The 26,566-nt window shown below is 44.2% G+C and overlaps 1 protein-coding gene across 1 annotated transcript; it reads right to left on the reverse strand.

Moving 5' to 3' along the window:
* Positions 1-26,556, reverse strand: LOC101433857 (NXPE family member 3-like). The gene is made up of 5 exons (XM_058285849.2): positions 26,137-26,556; positions 15,059-15,783; positions 8,589-8,668; positions 8,026-8,238; positions 1-2,917 (listed from the first exon to the last, which is right to left on the reverse strand). The coding sequence occupies exons 1-5, from the start codon at positions 26,191-26,193 to the stop codon at positions 2,385-2,387; spliced, it is 1,608 nt and encodes a 535-aa protein (XP_058141832.1). The 5' UTR covers positions 26,194-26,556; the 3' UTR covers positions 1-2,384.
* Between the last annotated feature and the right edge of the window lie 10 nt (positions 26,557-26,566).

Consider the following 26,566-nt stretch of genomic DNA (forward strand, 5'->3'; position numbering starts at 1 on the left):
GAGTCTAAATTCCAGAAATAACACATTAAAATATCAAAATGTCCAGGCTTCAACAAAAGGATACAAAACATATAAAGGAACAGGAAGCGATGGCCCAGGCAAAGAGAAGATGACAACCATCAGTGACGAGGACCACACCTAGGACCTGAAGCCGGCTGGACAGGGCATCAATGGACAGACCTGGAACCTGACAAAAGTCCACGTGGCCACCAGTGCCCCCAAGATGGCCGCTGGAAGACCCTCGCGAGATTCTCCCATCCGGAATGAGATTTCCTCCGGAAGCCAGAAGAAGCCCAATAGGATATTTCCCAAGGACTTTACCATGGGGCCCTCCCGGGGGATTGATGGGTGGGGCAAGCAATCAAAACAGCAAAGAGCTGGAACTCCTCCCCTGCCATTGGCCAAGGGGCAGGATAATTAACGGTTTACAAAGCAAGCCCAAAGGCCTTTTGTTCTCTCTTGCCTTCGCCCTGTCCGGGGCCATTCTGTGTGCCCGTTCCTTTGCCTTCTGCGCCCTGCACTCGCGTGTTTCCCCTGCCACCATGGCCACGCAAGTAAAACCCGGGCATTTAGGACCTATCACGGGGAAGTGTAGCCTGTAAATCGGCCCACGTTCTCTACCTGGGAGTTTCCCCCCATTCCTCTTCCCTCCCTACCTTAATAAATTACTGGTTCAATCAATGCAGCTTGCTCTTGAAATTCATTTCTTGCAGTTTAGTCAAGGACCTAAACAAAATCCAGTAATAGACCTACCAAAGTCTTTAAAATGATGGTCCTCACTGTGCTCAAAGAGCTCGAGTTCTGTTTTGCTCTTTTTCAAAGACCCTTGCTCTTTTTTCATATTCTAAAGCCTCTCTTTTCTTTTAAGTTATGTTAATAATATTTTATATTTTTTCAGTTATTCAAAAACTGAAGCTTTTTTGTGTGTTGTTTCTGCTGTCTCACTCTTATTATTTATTTATTTATTTTATTTTGTTATTTTTAAAAAAGATTTTTAAAATTTATTTATTTCTCTCCCCTTCCCCCCACCCTGGTTGTCTGTTCTCTGTGTCCATTTGCTGTGGCTTCTTCTTTGTCCGCTTCTGTTGTTGTCAGCAGCACAGGAATCTGTGTATCTTTTTGTTGTGTCATCTTGTTGTGTCAGCTCTCCATGTGTGCGGCGCCACTCCTGGGTAGGCTGCACTTTCTTTCGCGCTGGGCGGCTCTCCTTACGGGATGCATTCCTTGCACGTGGGACTCCCCTACGTGGGGACACCCCTGCGTGGCAGCGCACTCCTTGCACGCATCAGCACTGCGCATGGGCCAGCTCCACATGGGTCAAGGAGGCCCAGGGTTTGAACCCTGGTACTCCCATGTGGTAGGCGGACGCCCTAACCACTGGGCCAAGTCTGCTTCCCTGTGTCTCACTCTTGATGTCTTGTTTCTGGTATGTTACATGATTTGCAATTGTGAGCAGTTCTTTTTCTTTGTAATGTTTTCTGTGAAATATTCTTTGAGAACTGGTATAAATGTGGGTTTATTCAGAGATTATACTTATTTACTTCTGTCAAGTGACTGGAGGTACAAGTTAAATTTTTTAAAGTTTAAGCTTTTTGAGCCATCCAAGTGGTGTCAGTTCAGGCTGCAAACCAACAGGAAGACTGACTTATGGCAAAAAGTGTTATGGACACTTTCCCTCCTTCTTTTACATATGAAATTTCCCCAAAGCTAGACTTCCTTGTGTAACCTGGGCGAGAGGTTGTATTTCTGGATGGCCCTTAGCCTGAGGGTATCTCCTTTGAGACTCCAACGTAAGCCAGGGCTCTATTAGAAGTCCCATTTTGGATGATCCTTTGAGGCTTGTCTTCTTTCCCCTGCAAGGCCACAAGACAGATGCTAAAGGATTAAATGCAAACCTACACATGTGATACAATTGTGTAAAATCAGATGCACACATATGAGTACACATATGAGTACTAGTAAAATGGAGAAGGCTGAACAGCATTGGTGGGTTGTATCCAGGTTGTGATATTGGACTATAGTGAAACAAGATGTTACCACTGGGAGAAACTGAGGAACGGGTACAGGGGATCTTTCCATGTTATTTCTTAAAACCGCATGCGCATTTACAATGATCTTAATACAGATTTCATAAAAACATTGAATTAACAAGAAGGCATGTAAAATGACACACGTACATGTGTAGTGCATAGAGAGAGGTATGAAAGAATGGTCATCAAAACTTTCACTGTGGTTAACCCTAGGTGGTCAGTTTTAGGGTCACAACTCTTTTCCAAATTACTCTAAGTCCAAGGTCCCGCCATGGCTGTGGTTCTTTTGACAGCCGGGTCCCCAGTTCTAGATTCTCCCCTCCACCCACACAGCCCTGGGACCCTCCAAAGCACTCAGACGGGGCAGACAAAGGAGAGGAGCATGTCCACCTCGTTGCGGACGATGAGTCGCCCCGGGTGGATGTTGTCTGGCAGGGCCAGGCTGGAGGTCATTTCCCAGGCGTCCACGACGGCCACGCGGAGGTCAGCGAAGGCCGCTCGGAGGAGCCGGTTCAGCTGCAGGGTGAACCAGTCGCTGCCGTACACGGACTTGTAGCCGGTGTTGGCCAGTTTGATGGCCACGAGCGTGCGGGGCTCCCGGGCCAGCAGCGCAGCCACGGCCGCCCGGATCCCCACCAGCCGCCGCACGAGGACGGACGGAGGGAAGGTGGTGAAGTGGGCGCCCAGGCCCAGCACCACCACGGTGTGGGGGCCCCCGGCCAAGCCGCCCAGCTCCCGGGCCACGGAGTGCAGGGAGGCCACTGGGGTGCGCAGGGAGCGCAGGGGCCAGCCGTGGGCCCTCCAGTGCAGCACGATGCCCCGCGAGGCGTCCACCGCCATCAGGGGCCCCGTCTGATAGACCGCGTGTAGATCCACCGGCTGCAGGGCTGTCACGGGATTTAGACGAGAAGGTTAGTGTACCTTTTTCTTGTACAAATAAACATTCCAGCCCCCACTTACCTCCCAGGACACAGCCACTCTCTCCCTAAACCCTAATGCTGCTCTCCCACTTCTATAAGTTCGCCAAAGCTTGATCACCCCAAAACCCTGTCCTGTTTGCTTTTCTTTCTCAATGGCATCTGACGTCCTTATGCTGCTGAGAGCTTCTTGAAACCTTCCTTTCTTGACTTATGTAAGTCTACATTAATTCGTCTTTTTCTATTTTTCTGATCACCTTTGCTTAATCATTTGCTCCATTTGCTCCTTGCACTCTGTAAATGGAAGTATTCCCTAAAATTCTTTCTCTGTCATCCATTTTTCTTAACCATTTCCCTCATGGGGAACCTATACATGTTTACCTCTTCAATTTTTGTCTAAAGTGACTTCTAGATCTCTCCCACTAGCCGTGATTTCTTATCTTAGCTTCAATCCCACACTCCCATGTACCTGAACAACATTTTCTCTCCATTGCCCTGAAGTCAGTTGGTGTAAAATGGCCCTCTCGCCTCTGCACAAATCTTGCTCTCTACTTCCCAAGCTCCCTGCCCCCATCAGCTTCACTGTTGATAACTACTCAACATTTCATCCTTTTCTTCTCCATGGGGGAGGCCCTCAGTCATATCTGATGTCTCTCTGTGTCTTTTTCTAGAGCAGGGGTTCTTAACAAGGGGTCTGTGAGCTTGAATTAAAATTCAAGGAAGCGGATGTGGCTCAACTGATAGAGTGTCCACCTACCATATAGGAGGTTCAGGGTTCGAACCCAGGGCCTCCTGGCCCGTGTGATGAGCTGGCCCATGCACAGTGCTGCCTCGCACAAGAAGTGCTGTGCCATGCACGGGTCTCCCCCGCATAGGGGAGCCCCACACACAAGGAGTGTGCTCTGCAAGGAGAGCCACCCCACGTGAAAAAAGTGCAGCCTGCCCAGCAGAGGTGCTGCACACACAGAGAGCTGACAAAAACATGATGCAACAAAAAGAGACACAGATTTCTGGTGCTGCGAAGAATGCAAGTGGACACAGAAGAACACACAGCAAATGGACACAAGAGAGCAGACAATGAGGGGGGAAGGGGAGAGAAATAAATAAAATAAATCTTTAATGAAATAAAATAAAAACATTATTCTTGAGGGATGTGTTGGTGAGGGTGTGATATATTTATTAAATAATACACAGTATAGTGTGGACTTAGTAAGGGGTCCGTGGTTTTCACCTGACTGGCAAAGGGGTTCATGGAACAAAAAAGGTTATGAAATCCTGATCTGGAGTCAAGCCATTCACCAAATCCTATCCATTCTTCATTTTAAGGTGTTCCAAGTCCAACATTTGCATCCAACTTTTAGGTTAGCCTCTTAATACCTCCCAGCGACATTTGTCTAACATAGTCCTCAGGCACAAACTGAGATGCTCTCTATTGCACAGGCACTGTGCTGGGTATTTTTCTATACCTGGAAAGGAGATGAAAGTACTTGCTGTCATGGAGTTTACAGATGCTTGGGAGAGATATTTCCTTGGGTACCTTTCCTGAGAAAAGAGACTGGAAATTTTGTGGAAGTGAGAAAAGGTTGATGCTCCTGGAACGTTTTGAATGTGATGAGATGAGGTTAGATATACAGACACGGTCAAGCCATGCAGTACCTTGTAGATCATGTGAAAGATTTGGGTTTTTTCTTAAGGAAAACGGGAATTTATTGCAGGTGAGTAACATAGTTGAACATTTTAAATTTACCTTTTTAAAAGGTCATGCTCGCTGGCTTGTGAAAACCTGGGGTGAAGAAGTGAAATGCAGAGCCCAGGTGAAAGGACTTTACAATAAGTGTGACAATGGTTGTGGATGGAGAGAAGTAGCGAAAAAGAGAAAACAGTGGGAAGCGGTTGTGGCTCACCTGATTGAGTGTCCACCATAGGAGGTCCAGGGTTCAAACCCAGGTCCTCCTGACCCATGTGGTGAGCTGGCCCATGCACAAGGAGTGCTGTACCACGCAAGGGTGTCCCCTGCGTAGGGGTGCCCCATGCGCAAGGAGCTTGCCCTGCAAGGAGAGCCTCCCGGCGTGGAAAGTGCAGCCCACGCAGGAGTGGCACTGCACACATGGAGAGCTGATGCAGCAAGATGACGCAACAAAAAAAGCGATACAGTTTTCTGGTGCCGCATGACAAGAATGCAAGCAGACACAGAAGAACACACAGTAAATGGACACAGAGAGCAGACAACTGGGTGGGGGGGCGGAGAGAAATAAATAAAATGAATCTTGGAAAAAAAAAGAGTGGAGTTCCAGATATATTTTTGATGTAGAGTGGGCAGGACTAAATGATTAATTGGATCCTGGCATCAAAGAGGAGGGATGTCATTGAGACCCAGATTTGTGGTTTAAGCAGTTGGGAGATAACCGTATTTAAGTCCAGACCGTATGTCAGTGATGGAAAAGGCGAAGGGTGAGCCAGGGATAATGCTGTGTTGAACTTTTGGACACTTAGAGGGATCCACATGGAGATAACAAGTTGGCAGGTGGAGTTCAAAAGAGAGGTCTGTGCCAGAAAGATAAAATTGGGATTCCTTGTTATTATGGATAGCATCAGAACAGGAAGGGGAAAGCTGACTTAGGACCATCATGAGATGGGAGAAGAATAGAGTGCCCAAGACTAATATTGAAGAACTTTGCTATTTAGAGGCTGGAGACTAAAGGAGAAAGAGACTGGGAAGGAAGGCCAGAAAAGTAGAGGAAACCAGATTCACATGGTGATACAAAAGTCAATAAAGAAAGCATTTGTATTTTAATGTGTTGTATTTCTCACCTATTCAATTGAGAGAAAAATACAAACTTTAAACAGCATAGTCTGTTGAAGCTGTTAAGAAACAGATATCCTTGTTTATGGCTGTTGAAAGTGTAAAATAGGAGAATTTTGGCAAAGTGAATGTGCATTTATATTTCCTATTTGACACCTACAACTACTAGAACTTTATCCTACAGGATCACCTGAAAACATACCAAGTACTATACACACTGTGGCATTGTTTGGAACAGAAAATTTTTAAAAAAGACCAGGTATTCAGAAAGAAGGGATATTCATACAATGAGTCTGTACAACCATATCTCTGTACTGATAAAGAGATGTCTCAATGTATATGGTAAGGGGGGAAAACGGTTCGAAAACCGTCTATGCAGTATGTTATCCTCTGAAAATGATAGGCTATGGGGTTTGGCCCAACTACACTGCTGTAGACTGCCTTCAATGGTAAAAAAACAAAAACAAAAACCTTGAAAGTATCAAAGACATTATATGATAGTGAAGAATTACCAGGTTAGAGCTCACAGAGATGGATGATAACTACCACAGAGAGAAAGAACGTATTTCAAACGACCTAACACAGTTCTTTGGACTTACTTAGTGGAATGTAGTCTAAGGGCAAAAAAATTTATGAGGGTATTTTATAGTTTTCTCAAGTAATACGGTACACACATCAAGATAGGTACCTATGTCTCTTAACTCTTGTTTAATACATCAGCTCCCCATTCTCACCTCTTTTTTATTATTAAAATTATTTGTTGAAGAAACTAGTAGAATTTCCCATAGTCTGGCTTTAATGTCAATCATACCTGATGTTTTTTTCCTAATCCCTTATATTTCCTGTAAATTGGTTCTTAGATCTAGAGGCTTGATCAAGTTCAGATTCCATTTTTGGGGGACAGTGGTTTTTGCCTGGATCTATTAATCCACTAAGGGTTGCAAAATAGTGATATTCTAATGTTAGCATTCTTTTTTTATGAGCTGGAATCTTTTTATAAAGAGAAATTTCCCCTCACCAATCACTTGGTTGTACAGGAAACACAGGATAAAGGTCTGCTTCTTTCCCTTTACTTATCCATTTATAATGTTATCATTATAAACTCATGGATTTAAAGATATCTGTTGTGTTTCAATCCATAACTTATCAAAATTGTATACTTGGGAGTGATTGTGGCTCAAGCAGTTGGGCACCCGCATTCCACATGGGAGGTCCCGGGTTCAGTTCCTGGTGCCTTCTAAAGGACGAGCAGACACAATGAACAGACAACAAGCACAAACAACGAGTAGAAACAATGAGCAGACTGCGGAGGAAGCCATCTGGGGGTGAGGGCAGAAAACGTTATTCTTATTAAAAAAAAAAAAAAAGGGTCATGGTAAGCAAGTGCTATAGTAAATAAGCCATGATATTTTTACAGTTGAGCTTACATTCAGTGAGTGTGGTTCCTGAACAGTGGGTCCAACCTGATAGGCATTCTCTCTAGCTTTCTTTCTCTATTTTCCTACGTCCCCATTATCCCCAAGATTTGAAATAACTTTGTACTAGATACTGGTTGCTTGGAACCTAATTTTACTTAAAATAAGTCACAGGATGCTAAGGGTTTGCTTTTGTTTTCCAAATGGAAATTACCTACAATTCTTGTGATGGTTTTATGTTTTCCGTTAATACTGAAAATATTTAGAAAAAAGGCACACACGGAAATTTAAACTTTGGAGGGGCTGAGGAAGTGGCACATATTCAGCAGGAATGACTCAGGCTTTAGCTGCCGAGGGAACCCCCTCTCTACTGAGCTGCTGGTCAAGACTCAGTGGCAAGTCCTGGATGGGGATGGGGACAAAAGTTTGAAATTTGTCACCTTCACATTTTTTTTTAGGAGGTACTGGGCATTGAACCTAGGACCTCATACATGGGAAGGAGGCACTCAACCACTGAGCTACATCTGCTTCCCTTCACATTTAAAGCTGCTTCACATTTTAATTTTATTCAAGAGGAAACTTTATTTTGGAGACTAAATAGGAATATTTATTTTTGAATTGTCAAAAGTAGTCTTATTTGGAAGGTTGTTATGCTGCCATCTGAGCTAATTGCATCACTTCTGTCTCACTAAAGCAAAAAGGCCCCTGGATGGTTTTATTTGCATCCTCCCCAGGTCTGCCTCTTCTGCTCCATTGCTCTGCTCCAGCCCCCAACGTAGACAGGATTTTCACCCTTCCAAGCCCTCCCTTTTCACCTCTTCCCCTGGGAGGCTCCAGGAGCCGCCCCCCCAAACACTCACAGGGCACGGTGTCGCGCAGGTACTCCCACCACTGCCGCAGCGTGGAGTCCCCCATCATGTGCACCGAGCGGCCGGCCAGGCAGCCCAGGATGCTGTCGGCCGTGGGGAAGGAGCGGCCGGAGCAGGACAGCGAGTGCCACACGTCTTGGTGGTAGAAGCCGGAAGGCTTGGTGGCCGGGAGCCCAGGCCGGCATGGGGGCCGCTGGGACAGTGCTAGAGGAAGGGAAACCCGGAACAGGCTTAATACAGAAGGAGCTAGCATTTATCGCTTACGATATGCCACGCACGCTTCCATGAGATTCACATGGATTATTATTTCATTTACTCCTTTACAAAGACCCATAAAGGACCATTAGTGTCTCCATTTTACAACTGGGACACGGAGGCAATGAAACTTTTAAGGAATTTACCCATGATCAAGTCTAGAGAGAGGCAGAGTTAGCCTTGGCACCCCTGCCCATCCTCCAAATCACCCAGATGAACTGCCCTGCCAGAGCAGGCGAGGATGAGAACCTTCTGAGATGCTGCCCCGGCCCCTCCCCGCACTCCCCAGCCCCACTCACCCAGACTGTGGTTCCCAGGGTCTGCAGACCTGACCTGGATTACAGAAATGCCCGGAGGAAGTAACTTGTCAGTCACTTTCCTGCAGAAACACCGGGCAACAAAGGAAGGATTTACAGGGACGCATGCTGGACATTATATATCCTGTCATAACCCACTACTGGGTGGACTGGGGGAGAGTGTGAACTACAATGTAAACCACTGTCCATGTGGAGCAGCAGTGCTCCAAAATGTATTCACCAAATGCAATGAATGTGCCACGATGATGAAAGAGCTTGTTGATGTGGGAGGAGTGGGTGGTTGGAGATAGGATATATGGGAACGTCTTACATTTTTTAATGTAACATTTTTTGTGATCTATGTATCTTCAGAAAAACAATAAAAAATTAAAAAAAAAGAGAGAGAGGGAAAGAACCCACATTTTCTCCTTGATAAAAAGCTGATTGAAAACCCATAATGGAAAAAAATTTTTTTAATAAAAAAAAAATAGGGAAGCGAACTTGGCCCAGTGGTTAGGGCGTCCGTCTACCATATGGGAGGTCCGTGGTTCAAACCCCGGGCCTCCTGACCCATGTGGAGCTGGCCATGCGCAGTGCTGATGCGTGCACGGAGTGCCCTGCCACGCAGAGGTGTCCCTCGTGTAGGGAAGCCCCATGCACAAGGAGTGCACCCCGTAAGGAGAGCCGCCCAGCACAAAAGAAAGTGCAGCCTGCCCAGGAATGGCGCCGCACACACGGAGAGCTGACACAACAAGATGACGCAACAAAAAGAAACACAGATTCCCGGTGCTGCTGACAACAACAGAAATGGACAAAGAAGAAGACGCAGCAAATAGACACAGAGAACAGACAACCGGAGCAGGGGAGGGGGGGAAGGGGAGAGAAATAAATAAATAAATCTTAAAAAATTAAAAATTAAAATAAAAAAAAATAAAGGGATGGTGACAAGGGTAAAGCTGAGTCCAAACATGGGCATAGGATGATTAACTTAAAGTTTCTACTCTGCTTAGAATTAGAGGTCATCACAATTCAATGAACACATTTATAATTTGGGGCCATTACAATAAAGAGTTAGAAAAATGACAGAAGGAAGAGAAAATCTTATCAGGAAGCTGAGAGAGAGAGACCCTGCAAATTAACCACACATTGGGCACTTGGCTTAGTAGCAGTCAAGGTCAAAAAAAGAACACCCCAGGAAGCAGATGTGGCTCAAGTGATAGAGCTTCCACCTACCAGATGGGAGGACCCGGGTTCAATCCCTGGGGCCTCCTGGTGAAAAAGTAGAAGAGAAAGCGTGCCCGCGTGGCAAGCCAGTGCTCACTTGGTGAGCCAGTGCCCACATGAGTGCCTGCACAAGTGCCCTCTTGGTGAACCAGTGCCCTGCACAAGTGAGTCACGCAGCGAGATGATGACACGTCAAAAGAGAGACAAGGGGAGAGTCAAGGTGAAGCGCAGCAGAGACCAGGAACTGAGGTGGCGTAATTGACAGGGAATCTGTCTCCCCATCAGTGGTCTCCAGGATCAAATCCCGGTGAATCCTAGAGAAGAAAAGAAGACAACACAGATAGCAAAAAAAGAAGGGCGGGAGGAGGGGAAAAGGGGGAGAATAAATAAATAAATCTTAAAAAATAAAAAAGCACACCCCAGCCCTCCTTTGCTGATAAATGGAAGGACATCAGCATGCCCAGGAGAGACACTCTTCTCCTGGCACTAATTTCTAGAAGGAATACGGAGCAGAATCATTTTCTGTTACTTAAAAACTCAGACAATGGGGAGCACAATCCCCCACTCCCTGAATTTGGGTGCCTTTAGTGACTTCCTTCCAAAGAGAACAGTTTAGAAGGGAGGGGGAGGAGAGAGTAAATACGGTGGGGAAACCGGAGGAACGCTTCAGCCAGGTGATCAAGGTCAACATCAGCAGGCATGTGTCATATTCACAGAATGTGATGAAGATGGAACTTTGCCTCTGTGAGCATTCGCTCCATAACCCCAGTCTAACCATGAGAAAAACATCAGACTATTTTCTACTGGGGGGGGGTTCCTGCACTATACCTGACCAGTACTGCTCAAAACTCTCAAGGTCGTCAAAAACAAAGAAGGTCTCAGAAACTGTCCCAACCAAGGACTTGACGACTAAATGTAATGTGGTATGCTGGAGAGGATCCTGGAACAGAAAAGGACATTCGATTAAAAAGAATTAAGGAAATTTGAATAAACGATGGGCTTTAGTTAATAATAATGTGTCAACCTAGATTCATTAATTGTAACTACTGTGCCGTGCTAATGGAAGATGTTAATAATAGGGGAAACTCGGGAAGTGGACTTGGCCCAACGGATAGGGTGTTTGCCTACCACATGGGAGGTTTGCGGTTCAAACCTGGGCCTCCTTGACCTGTGCGGAGCTGGCCCACACACAGTGCTGATGCGTGCAAGGAGTACCCTGCCACGCAGGGGTGTCCCCTGAATAGGGGATCCCAATGCACAAGAAGTGTGCCCCGAAGGAGAGCCGCCCAGCGCGAAAAAAAGTGCAGCCTGCCCAGGAATGGTGCTGCACACACAGAGAGCTGACACAACAAGATGATGCAACAAAAAGAAACACAGATTCCCAGTGCCGCTGATAAGGATAGAAGTGGTCACAGAAGAACACACAGCAAATGGACACAGAAAGCAAACAACTGGGGGGGAAGGGGAGAGAAATAAATTTTTTTAAAATCTTAAAAAAAAAAAAAGGTGGTGGGGGGAGAATGGATATGAGAACTCTATACTATCTACTCAATTTCTTTGCAAATCTAAAACAGTTCTAAAAATAAAGCCTATTAATCATTTTTTTAACCCAGCAGTTCCCCATCCACAGGTGTTTACCCAAAGGAAATGAAAATATTTGTCTGCCAAAGTCTCCTACAAAAAACAAAAACAAAAAAAAACCCAGAAAAACAAAAACAAAAGTCTTTTACACCAATTTTCATAGCTGCTTTATTCATAGTAGCCCAAACCTGGAAATGATCCAACATTTCATCAAAAGATAAACTGGTATTTCAGGCAATAAAAAAGGAAAAACTGCAGCTATATAGATCAATATAGATTAATCCCCAAAACCCATACAAGAGTGCATACTGTATGATTTCATTTTTGTGCAATGATAATTGTACAAGCTAATGTATACCGTCAGAAAGCATATCAGTGCTCGCTGGCGCTGGGGAGGGAGGGATGGGAAGGGCCTCCAGGAACCTCGAAGGGTGGGGAAATATTCTATATCTTGATTGTGGTGGCAGCTACATGAATGTACACATTTATCAAAGCTTATTGACCTGTACATTTGAAAGAGGTACATTTAGTGTCTGTAAATTATGCTATATTTATATAATATATACCTGCATAAATATTCTATATCATATATTAATTATGAAATTGATATTTTAAAATATTTTACATCAAAGCAAAAAAAAACCTCAGACAATAAGATTACCAGCTGCTGAATAATGCTGAAATTAAACAAAATAAATAACTAATAAATAACTTAATAAATACTCTTTACATGAATGCATAACCATTGTCTCTAGAATTTGTGGCTGCCAGTTCTAGGGAGGCTGGAAATGCTGTTGGACAACCTAGGTCTCTCACCCATCCCCTGAAGCTGTTTTTGGTGGTTTACCTTATTTTTCTCCCTTCACCTCCTGGGATGGGGGAGCGAGGGGTGGGGCAGCACCTCTCACTTTTCAGAGAAGCTACCTCACCATTAAACCTCCAGAGCAGAAAATTGATCTACCTCTGTACTCACCCTCACTTCCTCCTTGCCCCACACCGGAGAGGAGGTGACACTGTACTGTGCCCTAAGGGCACCTCCTTCTGCCCCTTATAGATTGTGCCCCTTCATTTTTTCACCACCTGCAGTCATGGACTGCAGTGAGTTATGGACTCTCATTTAGCTACATTCTTAATCTTAATCCTTATTCCTGTGGGTGTGAGCCCATCGTAAATAGAAGCCCTTGAAGGTGCTACTGTCACCTAAACTGTGGCTCAACTGAATGAGAGCAGGTCTTAATTTAGATCACTGGAGGCCTGTTAACGAGAAAGCCACAGGGAAGAGCCAGAAGCTCTTCTGCAGGAAATCTGCAGGAATGCAGAGGAGAAAGGAAAGAACATCATCACGTGTGTGGAAAGCCAAGGAACTCCAAGGATTGCCCACAGCCAGGACCAGAATGTCAGTCTTCAGGGAGAAAGCAAGCCTTGCCAATATCTAGAGTTTGGATTTCTCCTAGCCACACAGCTGTGAGCCAATAAAGTCCCACTGTTTTAAGTCAACCCGTTGCATGGTATTTGTGATAGCAGATAAGACAAACTAAGACAGCACCTTTACCTTATTCTTCCACTGAGTTCTTTCTTTTCAGAATATAAACATGATCACATTTGCTCCATGAAATAAAGCCCTTCTTCCATTACTCCCTGTTATTACAACTCTGTCAGGCTCCCTTTCTTTCATGGGACAAAATCCTGAAAGACGAATCTTCCATTGTTAACTGCCTTTTTTTCTCACTGGCTAGGCAGTGAGAAGGTCATTTTATTTACACCAAATATCCTTATTGGATCTTAACATTTTGCCAAATTTGAATCAGATCTTTATAAACAAACAGATAAAAGGGTAAAATGAAAAAGAGTTTACACCACGTGCTGGGAGGATGCAAGAACCTGGATCTCTCAGACCCTGATGGTGGGAATGTAAAATTGGTACAGCCACTTTGGAAACTAGTTTGGCAGTTTCTTATAAAACAAAACATCCGCTTATCACATGGTATAGCAATCACACTCTTGGGCATTTATTCCCAATAAATGAATATCCACATGTATATGGATATTCATAGCAGCTTTATTCATAATAGCCAAATATTGGAAACAACACAAATGTCCTTCAACCAATGAATGGTTAAACATGCTCTGGTGAATCCATGCAAGAGACTACCAGCAGTGATAAGAAGGAATTAAGTGTGGATACCTGCAGCAACTTGGATGGCTCTCAAGGGCATTATGCTTAGCGAAAAAGCCAATTTCAAATAGTTGTATACTTTATGATTCCATATAAGACAGTCTCAAAATGGCAAAATTATGAAGCTAGAGAAGAGATTAATGGTTGCCAGGGGACAGTGATGGGGGTGGTGGGTGCAAAGGACCATAACAGAATAGCTTGAGGAGTTCCTTTTGGGTGACGGAGCATTTGTGTATCTCAGTGGTAGACAAAAATCTGCACATGGAATCTAACCACACAGATGCATACAAGGAAGTCATGCAGAAGTGGTAAAAACTGAGTAAGGTTTGTAATCTAGTTAACAGCACTGTACCAACTATGTCAGTTTTCTTGGTTTGATATTATATAATTTATACAAGATGTCAGTCATTGGGGGAAACTGGGTGAAGGGTTCATATGGCTTTATTTTTGCAAGTTCTTGTGCATCTATAATTATTTCACAATAAAAGCTTATATTAAAAAAGGAAAGAAATAGATCGTTTTAGGTCCACAGATGCATCTCTCTACTCTTGGCTTTTTCCAGTCCACTTCCTCCAACAATGAAGGTACTTTCATGAATCCTGTTTTATACATTCGCTATATATATTTCTGTATCTAAATATTATATAGCTAAATATGAATATATATATTATAAAATTAAATTTTAACATGATATATTAAACAGAATTGTGTTATAAGTTTTAAAACTTTACATCAGTGGTATCATATATGTGTCTCATTCACTTTATTTTCAAGATTTAGTGATGTTATAATATATGTTTATTCTTCATTCATTTTAACTTCTATATACAATTTATTTATCCATTGCCTATTGCTTGTTATTTAGTTTTTTTCCTAATATTTTGCAATTACAGTTAATGCCTCTAATAAACTTTCTTGTATACTTACTTATCTTGGATCTTACGTGAGAAAGTTTCTCTACAATTTATAACTAGAATGAAAATCTTTAGATTGTAGATTATATGCACCTTTATTGAATTCCTCTCCTAAATTGTTATACCAATGTACACTCCCTCCAGCAGTATGTGAGATTTTTCATCTCTACAATCTTCATCACACTTATTTTTCATATTAAAAATTTGTCAGTATGGGTATAATTAAATGATATTATTTTCTGGTTTTAACTTAAATTTTCCTATTACTCATGAGGTTGAGTATATTTTCCTTTATTCAGTCATCTTTTAAGTTTTTTCTTCTATGGATTCCTGTTTATACCTTTTGCCCATTTTTCTATCGGGTTGTATGATTTTTCTTATTGTTCTGTGGGATTTTTTTCTTCTGAACCTAGCAATGTCTATCATCTCATAGGAGAAAACAAGCATGTGCTGAACGAGATCACAAATAAAGGAATGGTGTAAACTGGGGATGGCCCCTGGATCATAGGGTCAAGAGTGAGGAGGAAGCAGATGTGGTTGAGGGTTGGGGCAGGAATCCCAGAGGCTGGGTTTCTTACCACGCCAGCAGAGCCTCGTCGTGTGGTGTGGTCACTTTCAGGTAACGTCCACTTGAGTGCCCAACTAGAGAGTCACAGGGCAGGGTAGGGGGCTGAGCACAGAACCAGAGCTCCCCAGAACTTACATCCGGGTACTGGCAGACAGGCCCTTTTGCTCCAGTCCCCTGGGGATCCACATTGCAAACCACATTTTCTTCATATCCTGTGGGTCCCCGGAAATAGCCCTTAAAATCAACTGTGGCCACTTTCTCCCTCCAGATTCTCCGCAGAACCCCGACGGCCTCGCTGGAGTGGATCAGCCGCACTTGCACCCGGGCCTGCCCAGCCCAGAGCAGGGGGAAGGACAGCAGGTAGGTGCCATTCTCCAGATCCCGGATAGCTCCAGGGACCCCTGCCTTCTGGTCAGGACCCAGCAGCTGTGCCCGAAACAGATCGCCACCGTGGGTCTTGGGCCTGCCCCGGTGGTCCCTGGCCACAAGCACAGCCTCCAGGGAGCCTCCCAGGGCATAGCTGGCCCGGGCAGGCTCCCTCAGGTGGAAGGTGGAGGTCTGGGGGCTGGTGGAGGCCAAAAAGTCTCCCTCGTCCCCGGGGGTCGGAGGCCAGTACAGAAGGTGGGTCAGGTTGAAGAGCCCCTGGGGGCAAGAGCTGGAGGACTTGTTGGCAGGGCGGGGCCCTGGGGGCCGAGGGATGGTGCTGTCAGGCCAGGTAATCCTTAAGTATGAGATCTGCAGGTAGAGACAGAGGGAGGTGTCAGTGGTTTGTGTTTCCGTCATTTTCTTTTTTAAAGATTTATTTATTTTTTATTTATTTCTCTCCCCTTCCCTCCCCTCCCCCCATTGTCTGCTCTCTGTGTCCATTCGCTGTGTGTTCTTTGTGTCTGCTTGTATTCTTGTCAATGGCACCAGGAATCTGTGTCTCTTTTTGTTGCGTCATCTTGCTGCATCAGCTCTTCGTGTGCACGGTGCCATTCCTGGGCAGGCTGTGCTTTTTTCGCATAGGGTGGCTCTACTTATGGGGTGCACTCCCCACACGTGGGTTCCCCTAAGCGGGGGATGCCCCTGTGTGGCACGGCACTCCTTGCACGCATCAGCACTGCACATGGGCCAGCTCACCACACAGGTCAGGAGGCTCTGGGTTTGAACCCTGGACCTCCCATGTGGTAGGCGGACACTATCGGTTGAGCCAAATCCGCTTCCCTCCCTCATTTTCTTTTGGGATGGTTTCCATTCACCAGAACTAGTTCTCCTCTTCCAGGTAGGACCCAGGTATCCTGTCCTGCATACACTGTGTTGCATCCAAACCATAATCCTGGTGATCTGAGCTGCCACTACATTTATCTGCAAGGAGCATTTCATCTTGTAAAGATGAATTTATCTCTGTGGTTCAGCTCAACTGTCTTCTTATCTCATCTTTCTTACTCCCTTTACCTTGCCCCCAAACACCCACCTAGGTGAATGCCTGGACCCAACCCTCACAAGTCCAGCTTTCCTTACCCCTGCAAATCTTGTTTCCCTCCTGGAGCCTGTAAGCTCCAGAAGGAACACAGCCCCCATGGATCCATTTTAATGACTTCTGACTTTCAGAGCTGTGAGAGAATAACTGTATGTTGTTTAAGCCACTAAGTTGGTGACAATTTGTTATAGCAGCCCTAGGAAAACAATACAATTACTTAAATAACAAAGTCTAGAGGAACTGATTGGGCTGCAGCCCCCTACAACTGACATGCAGTTGTTTTATCACAGAATTCCAAAGCTAACAATCAGGGACCTCTGATTAATCATAGATAAAGAGAAGTTGAGTGAGAAACAAGGTAAATATCTCCATGGATGAGATACAGAGCAGGAAATCCAATTACCGGGAAGGGTTGAGTCACAGGCTGGGACCTGCTGAGCCTGGGACTCCTGCAGTAGGAGCTGGGGCTTAGGTCTGTAATAAGGGAGAGTAAAAGTGCTCCGGCGGGATGTGAGATAGAGTCAGGCTTTCCGCTTAAAGCTAGAGGCTTAGGCACCCACAGAAATAGATTAAGATTGAGACCATGTTTTTTTCCGGGGTTCATAACTCCAAGACACCATAAGGACAAAGAAAAATAATAATTTATCTAAGGTGACAAATAATTTAGCAACAGCCAGAGAAAGATGATCAATAAGTTCAAAGAGAGCTGCTGGAGAGAAAAGATGACAACTTGAATAGAAAAGGAGACTTCTATTTTCAGTAATGCTTGAACTAAACCTCTTGCTGAAAAAATAAATGAAAAAAAAAATGCTATCTGAAATGCAAAGAAAATTCACTTGAAAGCATTAAAGACCTGAAGAGAAAGTGGGAACATGCCACACTAAATACTGAAGGGAGGTGCCTGAAATAAGTGAAATATCAGAACCAAAATATGGTTGCTTCCTCAAGGGCAGCTGTGTAAACCACACACTTAAGCTTTAGTTCATGGCCCAAAGAGTGAAGGGAATGGAAGTTAGAACCCAGGGCCCACCCAAGGTGGGGAATCTCAGAGGACATCTTCCCATATTATGCTGGGACCCCAAAGAGCTACACCTTCAGGGCAAGTGTGAACTAGAACAAAAATCATTCCCCTCTGTCAAATCCAAAAGAACGGTGGACAAGCTGCACAGAACTGGAGTGGGTACTAAATGTGTTTGGGGGGGAAGGGTGTTCCTGAGGCCTAGAAGGAATGTTCTCTCCTTCAAAATGTTTTCCCAATGGCTGTTCCAGTCACTGAGGGCACTGCCTTTCAGCAACCACCTGAAACCAAAGTCGTGGCCTAAGTCTCCCTGAGCCACTCAAGCTCTTCACACCAGCAGTGAACATCCATGAGATAGCCAGTATATGAACACAACCAGTCAAGGATAGGTTTTCAAAATCCCTTTAAAATGCATTAAGACTTGTTTTGTGGCTTAACATCCAGTCTATCTAGAGACCTGTTCCTCGTGTACTTGAGAAGAATGTGTATTCTGCTGTCATTGGGTGAGGTGTTCTATGTATGTTGTCAGATCTGGTTGGTTTATAATCACGCTTAAGCCCACTATTTCCTTATTGACCTTCTGCCTAGATGTTCTATCCATTTTACCCCCACCTGCTGCGATGGCTCCCTCATCTGTCTGCTCACTATCTGCTCACTGTGTCTGCTTATTGTGTCTCATCTTTAGGAGGCACCAGGAACCAAACCCAGGACCTCCCACGTGGGAGGTGAGTGCCCAGCCTCCTGTACCACATCTGCTCCCTGCTCATTTGTGTTTGCTCATTGTGTCAGCTTATCTTCTTTAGGAGGCAGTGGGAAACCAAAACCCAGGACCTCTCATGTGGGAGGTGGGTGCCTCAACTGCTTGAGCAACATCTGCTCTCTGTTCTATCCATTTTTTGAAAGTGGAGTATTGAAGTGTCCAATATTTATTCTAGAATTGTCTGTTTCTCCCTTCAAATCCAACAATTTTGCAACATATATTTTGAGGGCTCTGTTGTTTGGTACTTATATGTGTATAATTGTTATGTCCTTCTTGATGAATTGACTCTTTATCAATATATAATGTCCTTCTTTGTCTCTTTTAACAGTTTTTTACTTAAAGTACATTTTATCTGATTTTAGTATAGTTACCCCCATTTTCTTTTGATTTTTATTTATATGAAATATTTTTTTCAATCCTTTCACTTTCAACCTATTTGTGTCTTTGGCTGTTAGTATGTCTCTTGTAGACAGCATGTAGTTAGATAATGTGGTTTTTATCCATTTTTCCAATCTCTGCCTTTTGACTAGAAAGTTTATACATTTACATTTAAAGCAATTATTGATAAGGAAGAACTTACTTCTGTCATTGTGCTATTTATGTTTTTTTAAAGATTTATTTATTTATTTCTCTTCCTCCCCCTGTTGTGTGCTCCCTGTGTCCATTCACTATGTATTCTTTTGTGTCTGCTTGTCTTCTCTTTAGGTGGCACTGTGAACCAATCCTGGGACCTTCTGGAGTAGGAGAGAGGTGTTCGATCTCTTGTGCCACCTCAACTCCCTGGCCTGCTGCATCTTTTATTGTCTCTTCTCTGTGTCTCTTTCTGTTGCATCATCTTTCCATGCCAGTTCTCTGTGTGGGTCAGCACTCCAGCACAGGCCAGTGCTCCACGTGGGCTAGCACTATGCATGGGCCAGCTCTCAGCTCAGGCCAGCTTGCCACAATGGGCTAGCTTTGCATTTCACCAGGCCCTGGGGAACCCTGGACCTCCTATATGGTAAGTGGGAGCCCAATCGCTTGAGCCACATTCACTTCCTGCAGAATATACTTTAACATGCAGTTCATGGAAATGGATGTGGCTTAAATGATAAGAGCATCTGCCTACCATAAAGGAGGTCCAGGGTTCAAACCCAGGGGCCTCCTGGCCTATGTGGTGAGCTGGCTCACACACAGTGCTGCCATGTGCAAGGGAGTGCCATGCCATGCAGGGATGGCCCCTGTGTAGGGGAGCCCCATGCGCAAGGAGTGTGCCCTGCAAGGAGAGCCTCCCCATGTGAAAAGCGCAGCCTGCCCAGGAGTGGCGCTGCACACATGGAGAGCCGACGCAGCAAGATGATGCAACAAAAAGAGACACAGATTCCCAGTGCCTCTGAAAATGCAAGCAGAACAGAGAAGAACACACAGTGAATGGACACAAGAGAGCAGAAAATGGGGGATGGGGGAGGGAGGGGAGAGAAATAAATAAAATAAATCTAAAAAAAAACAAAAACAAAAACATGTAGTTCATAACAGAGGAAATCCAAATGACCAATAAATATGTGAATAGATGATCAGCTTAATTAGCAAGGAGAATGCAATATTAACACTGCAATGAAATACCTGTAAAGGCTAATCATACCAACATTAGTGAGATATGAAACCACTAAACTTCTCATATTGTGCTGGTGAGAGCATAAATGGGTAAAGATACTTTGGGAAACTGTTTGGCAGTGTCTTAGTCAGGTTCTCTAGGGAATCGACAGGAGATATCTGTAAATAGTATAAGATTTTATAAAATTATCTCACATGACTGTGGGGATGCACAAGTTCAAATTCTGCAGGCAGGCTGCAAATCAGGGGATCTGATGAAGTACTCGAGGGATTTCCCCAGGAGAATATTGCTGTCCAAAGTCAAGCTGGAAAACTCTCCTGAATGCTGAAATCACTTCCCCTTTTAGGGCATTCAACTGATTGAATAAAACGTCACTCATTGGTGCCAGCAAATCTCCTTGGCTGATTGTATTAATTGATGTAATCAGCCATCCATGCAGTGAACTCACTGGTGTGAGATCATTCATGCCCTTGTATGACAGTCAGCCCAGTGCTTGCTTGACCAAAACTAACTGGGCACAATTACCCAGCCGAGTAGACACATTAGCCTAGCCATCACAGGCAGTATCTACTAAAGTCAAACATACGCATACCAACATAGCAAGCAATTCAGCTCGTAGGTATATATCCAACAGACAAGTGTGCACATGTCCTCCAAGAGACATGGACAAAAGGGCCATAGCAGCAGTATTTAAAATAGTCCAAAACTGAGTACAACCCCAATATCTACCAATGGTAGAATGGATAAATAAATGGTGGTAATATTCATATGCTGGAATATTATAATGAAATGAAAAATGAACACATAACAGGTTTACACTACAACATGGGTGACTCACAAAAATATTGAAAGAACAAATCGTGTCTGGAGAACTGGATAGCCATATGTAGAAGAATGAAAGAGGATTACCATCCTCACACCTTATACAAAGATCAACTCAAGATGGATCAAAGACCTAAATATAAGAGCCAAGACCATAAAAACCTTAGAAAGCAGTGTAGGGAAACATCTACAGGACCTTGTAATAGGTAATGGATTTATGAATATCTCACCAAAAGCACGAGCAGCAAAAGAACTAATAGATAAATGGGACTTCCTCAAAATTAAAGCCTTCTGCACCTCAAAGGAGTTGAGTTTGTCAAGAAAGTAAAAAGGGAGCCCACACAGTGGGAGAAAATATTTGGCAATCATATATCTGATAAGAAACTTATAACTTGCATATATAAAGAACTCCTACATCTTGAAAATAAAAAGATAAACAATCCATTTAAAAAATGGGAAAAAGACTTAAACAGACACTTCTCCGAAGAAGAAATACAAATGGCAAGAAAGCACATGAAAAAATGTTCCAAATCTCTAGCTATCAGGGAAATGCAAATCAAAACCACAATGAGATACCATCTTACACCCATAAGATTGGCAGCTATGAAAAAAACAGAAGAATACAAGTGCTGGAGAGGATGTGAAGGAAGGGGAACACTCATCCACTGCTGGTGGGAATGCAGAAGGATCCAACCATTCTGGAGAACAGTATGGCGGTTTCTCAAAAAACTAGCCATAGATTTGCCATATGACCCAGCAATACCACTGCTGGGAATATACCCAGCAGAACTGAAAACAAGAACACAAACCAATATATGTACACCAATGTTCATAGCAGCATTGTTCACTATTGCCAAAAGTTGGAATCAACCCAAATGCCCATCAACAGACGAGTGGATCAATAAAATGTGGTATATACACACAATGGAATACTACTCGGCTGTAAGAACAAACACACTACAAACACATGTGATAACATGGATGAATCTTGAGAACCTTATGTTGAGTGAAGCAACCCAGACATTGAAGGACAAATACTACATGACCTCAATGATATGAAATAAACAAGCTGCCCTAGATAGCAAGAGACTGAACGATAGGCTTGCAGGAAATCGGAGGGTGGAGGAAGGATATGAGCCGATGTCTGCAGGGGTGGAATTTAAGACGAGATGGTGGTAAGTATGAACACAAAGAAGAGATAAAAGGGGGGCAAGGGGTTGCCTTTGCTTGGGGCTTTGCGGGTTTGAGGGTGGCTGGGGAGGGACGGGTGGGTAACGTTGCCCAAAAGTGGGGGGAGGGAGGGGTAGCATACGAACCAGGAGAGGGTCAGGTGTTGGTGGAGAGTAAAATGCCGAGAAAATCATATCAAAATATAATAAAGAGGGTTACCTGTTTAGAATGCTCGGAGGGGAGGGTCTGATGCAGGACGGGCTCCTGGGGAATGTCTAAATGCTCATTCTGCCAGAGTGGGTGACACCATGGGGTAGAAACCCAAGTAGTGAGAGTGGGGGTGGACCCACATCCTGGGGAGGACTAATGCCATCCAATAGAGGGAACTGTATCCCTCGAGAGAAAGGGTGGCTCCCAGGCATTGGGCAGTTGAGCAAGTTAGGCCCTGAACACTATTCCATCTATCTCTGGAAGTGGCTCCTCAGGAAACGGAGGTTGGCTGTCACTGAGGGCACCAAGGTGGAAGGGAAAATGGACGTTAAATGTGTGGAACCAAAGTAAATGGGGGGTAAGAGAGGAGTTTCTTGAGAGTACACAAGGATGAATATAAAACATGTAATATTACACCATAACATATAGGAGATGACAGACTGATAATGTAAACCATAATGTAAAACATAGGATAACTAAAAATGTAAAGAACTGTGTATCCTAAAGTATGCACCATAATGTAAGCACAGATGTCACCTTGTTAGAAAGCTAATGTCTCAGACTCTGTACATCACTTTAAGTAAATATGATATGAATAGGACGTAAGAGTATCACTGTGGAAGGGAAAAGGTTTTCTGGTGGATGTGTGGGAGTGCTGTATATTATATATATACATTGCTGTGGTCTAGGACTCCTGTGAAGAAAAGCTGAATAATTAGGGGGGGGGGGGGAAAAGAAAAAAATAGGATGTGGAATTTTTTCAAATCAACATTCTTTATCTAAGTTCTTTATCTAACTTTATCCAAGTTCTTTATCTATCCTTTAAACTCATCGCTATATGCCATTCCCTAGTAAGGGACCATGACATTATATTGGGCTTCAAATTTCGGGGAGTTCTGGATCACAGAGTGTTTCAACAATGGCAATGGAGGGATACTGGTATGGGATACCAATGACAGGTGATATATGACTGACAGGGAGCTGTACAGAACATACGTCCAGGGTGCATGGTAATGTTTGGATATACTCATAGTGGCAACAATTAAAAACCACAGTAGGGGGGGGTACTGGGTTCCTGGCCAGTGGTGCTCTGTCGTGGTCCCTAGGGGAGCAGCGACAGTCTCCCAGGTACAGTGGTGGGGACCGGGAGGGAGTGAGGGTTCAACAGTGAGCCCCTGATACTAATGACTATGCTTGTGAGCTGATAAACCCAAAATAAGAACAAGGCCTAGAGCAACTTTGTGCCTGGGAATTTCCTTCTGTCAGCCTTCATGTTACTCAAATGTGGCCAGTCTCGAAGCCAAACTCAGCATGTAAATGCAATGCCTTCCCCCCAGCGTGGGACATGACACCCGGGGATGAGCCTCCCTGGCAACGAGGGACCACTATCAACTACCAACTGATGATGCAACTGGAAAATGACCTTATACGGAAGGTTCAATGCGGATCAGCAGAATATCCATGTCTACATAAAATACCATGACTTTAAAATGCTGTTTGACCTAAAGTAAGGGGGAAATGGAAAGGAGAAATGAGTTTATATGGCTACGAGTTTCTAAAAAAGAGTCTGGAGGCTGGCAGAAGGTTTGCCCTCATGCACAACTGAGCAGAGTCAGAGAGACAGATAAAGCAGATACAACCCCCAGATATTGGTTCCTTTGAGGGCTAAAGAGACCCATGGGAGTTATGGTCATGGCCGATGGGGTTAACTACCAGGGCAGATGGCCCCTCTTTGGAAATGGTGTTTATGTGTGATGAATCTGGACTCAGATGGGATCTCCCTTCATAAGACTTTCATGCTAATGTGCTGGAGGTGCAGTTAATGTTGGGGTTTAAGATATATTTAGGGGATTTGAATCTCTGGACTGACAATGTGATAGCCAGATCCTGAGCCTCAACAGACTCCAGCACCTACAATCTGATTTATTGGACTTACCACACTCAGCTAAGATGGAGGTGAAGAAGGACAACCACCACACCATGGAGCCTAGAGTGATTACAACTGAAAATGGGAGGATTGCATCCAGCATCCAGGTGGAATCTGAGCCTCCTCTTGACATAAAGGTGCAATGGACACAACCAATCCAGTGTCCACATAGAAGAGGTGGCATTGGATTGGGAAAAGTGGACATAATGGACAAAGGGTATGGGGAAAGGCAGGAAGAGATGAGAGGTGGAGGCGTCTTCGGGACATAGAGCTGCCCTGGATGGTGCTTCAGAGGTAATCACCGGACATTGTAAATCCTCACAGGGCCTACTTGATGGAATAGAGGAGAGTATGGGCCATGATGTGAACCAATGTATATGAGGTGCAGAGGTGCCCAAAGATGTACTTACCAAATCCAATGGATGTGTCATGATGATGGGAACGAGTGTTGTTGGGGGGGGGGGAGAGGGGGGGTGGGGGGGTGGGGTTGAATGGGACCTCACATATATATTTTTAATGTAATATTATTACAAAGTCAATAAAAAATAAAAAAATTAAAAAAAAATATTGAAAGAGATACACGCAAAAGTGAATATACTGTAATATTACATTTATATAGAATTCAAAATTGGGCAAAAATAAACTGTAATGTCAGAAGTCAAGTGGCTGGCTACCTTTGGAAAGAAAGAGAGTGGCGGGAAGCCACAGAAGGAGGCATAAGAGGAGGTTTCTAGGAGTACTGGTAATTTCTATTTCTTAACGTGGGTAATTACAGAGGTGTGATGTCTTTAAATTTTATTGTGCACTTATGATTCATATACTTTTAGAAATGTTATACAGTTCAACTTTTTTAAAAGGTGGAACATTTTGGCTCCTGCACAGAGAAGTCCTACCCTTTCTCTGGGTGAAAGGCTACTCTTGAAATGAAATCACCAACAACTTATTTGGAACTGGTAATTAAAAACCAGGTTTTCCCTGCCAAAATCCTTCATTGCTCTTAGATAAAGACCAATTTGTGTGGGAAGCAGATGTGGCTCAACTGATAGGGCATTCGCCTACCATATGGAGGGTCCAGGATTTGATACCCAGGGTCTCCTGACCCGTGCGGTGAGCTGACCCACATGCTATGCTGCTGCCCGCAAGGAGTGCCATGCCGTGCAGGAGCGTTCCTGCGTAGGGGTGCCCCACACTCAAGGAGCGCACCCTGCAAGGAGAGCTGCCCTGCATGAAAAAAGCGCAGCCCACCCAGGAGTGGTGCCGCACACACAGAGAGCTGGTGCAGCAAGATAACTCAACAAAAAAGAGACGCAGTTTCCTGGTGCCGCCTAATAATGCAAGTGGACACAAAAGAACACACAGAGAGCAGACAACGGGGGGAAAGGGGAGAGAAATAAATGAAAATAAAATCTTTAAAAAAAAAAGACCAATTTGTGAATCCATGATGCCAGATTATCCACTTTTAAGAGAAGCCAGAAATCTATATTTTCACATACAATCTTCTAATGTCTAAATATCAACAGCCATTCAACCATTTTAGACATGAGTATAAACGGATCAAACAAAATTCATCTATAGCTACATTCAACCTCCGAAGGCCAGTTTTGACCTGTAGACAAACAGGGAAATAAGGAAATGCCTTTTTCTTGGCTTCTTCTGTATCCAAGTTATCAGAAGAGGCAATAAAGTGTCACTCCAGCCAAATGTCCACTCTCTTTCCAGATAGGGATTTTTTCTGAACCCTGGCTTTTTTCCCTCTCTACTAGAAAACAAGAGTAGACACCATAGATTTTGTCTCTTTCTCTCACACTGGGGCAGAAAGGAAAACACCTTTCATGGGTGGAGACATCTAAGAACAATGTCAGTCAATTTCCAGGAACAATCTACTCCGGTTTGTGTTCTAGATTCTCTGGTAGACCCCAACACCCAACCTGCTTACCCCCTCCTAAAGACAGGGGTCCCACCTTACAACTGCTGTTCCTGGAGTCACACTGGTGTGGGGGGAGGAAAATGAGAGCATCTGTCGGCCCTACTCTCCCAAATTAAGCCTTAAGCGACCCAAACCGAGATTGCACAGGGAGCTGAGAAATGAGCAGGGATGAGCCAGACCAGAGATGAAGAGAGTACTTACCCAAACCAGAGAGACTAGTCCTACAGCCAGCATCTTGTAGCCTGTGAACCGCTCCATGAATGGATATATGGCAGCCCAAGCTTTTCTCTGAATAATCTGGTATGAACTCTGGATGCAGGCGAAGCATAAAGCAGTAGAAGTTTATTATGCCCTCCCACTATGAAAGAGTGAGTTCACTATAGCACCTTTCCTTAAGAGGATGTGGAAATTGTTAGAAGGCATTTGTCCATGCTCCACCTGACACTATGCAAACTCTTTCAGCCCCAGTGTGTCTCAGGGATCTTCAAAACGCGTCTCTAACTCCCAGTTCTCCCCCAGAATCTCGAAGTCCCACTTTCTGGCGTTTGGAACCAAGGCTGCTTCCAGGAAGCAGGCAGATTTCATCCTGGGGTGCCATGGACCCCTGGGGTTCTTAGCAATAAGCCTGGTT

The sequence above is a fragment of the Dasypus novemcinctus genome, chromosome 23, assembly GCF_030445035.2.
Source record: "Dasypus novemcinctus isolate mDasNov1 chromosome 23, mDasNov1.1.hap2, whole genome shotgun sequence".
NCBI lineage: Eukaryota > Metazoa > Chordata > Mammalia > Cingulata > Dasypodidae > Dasypus > Dasypus novemcinctus.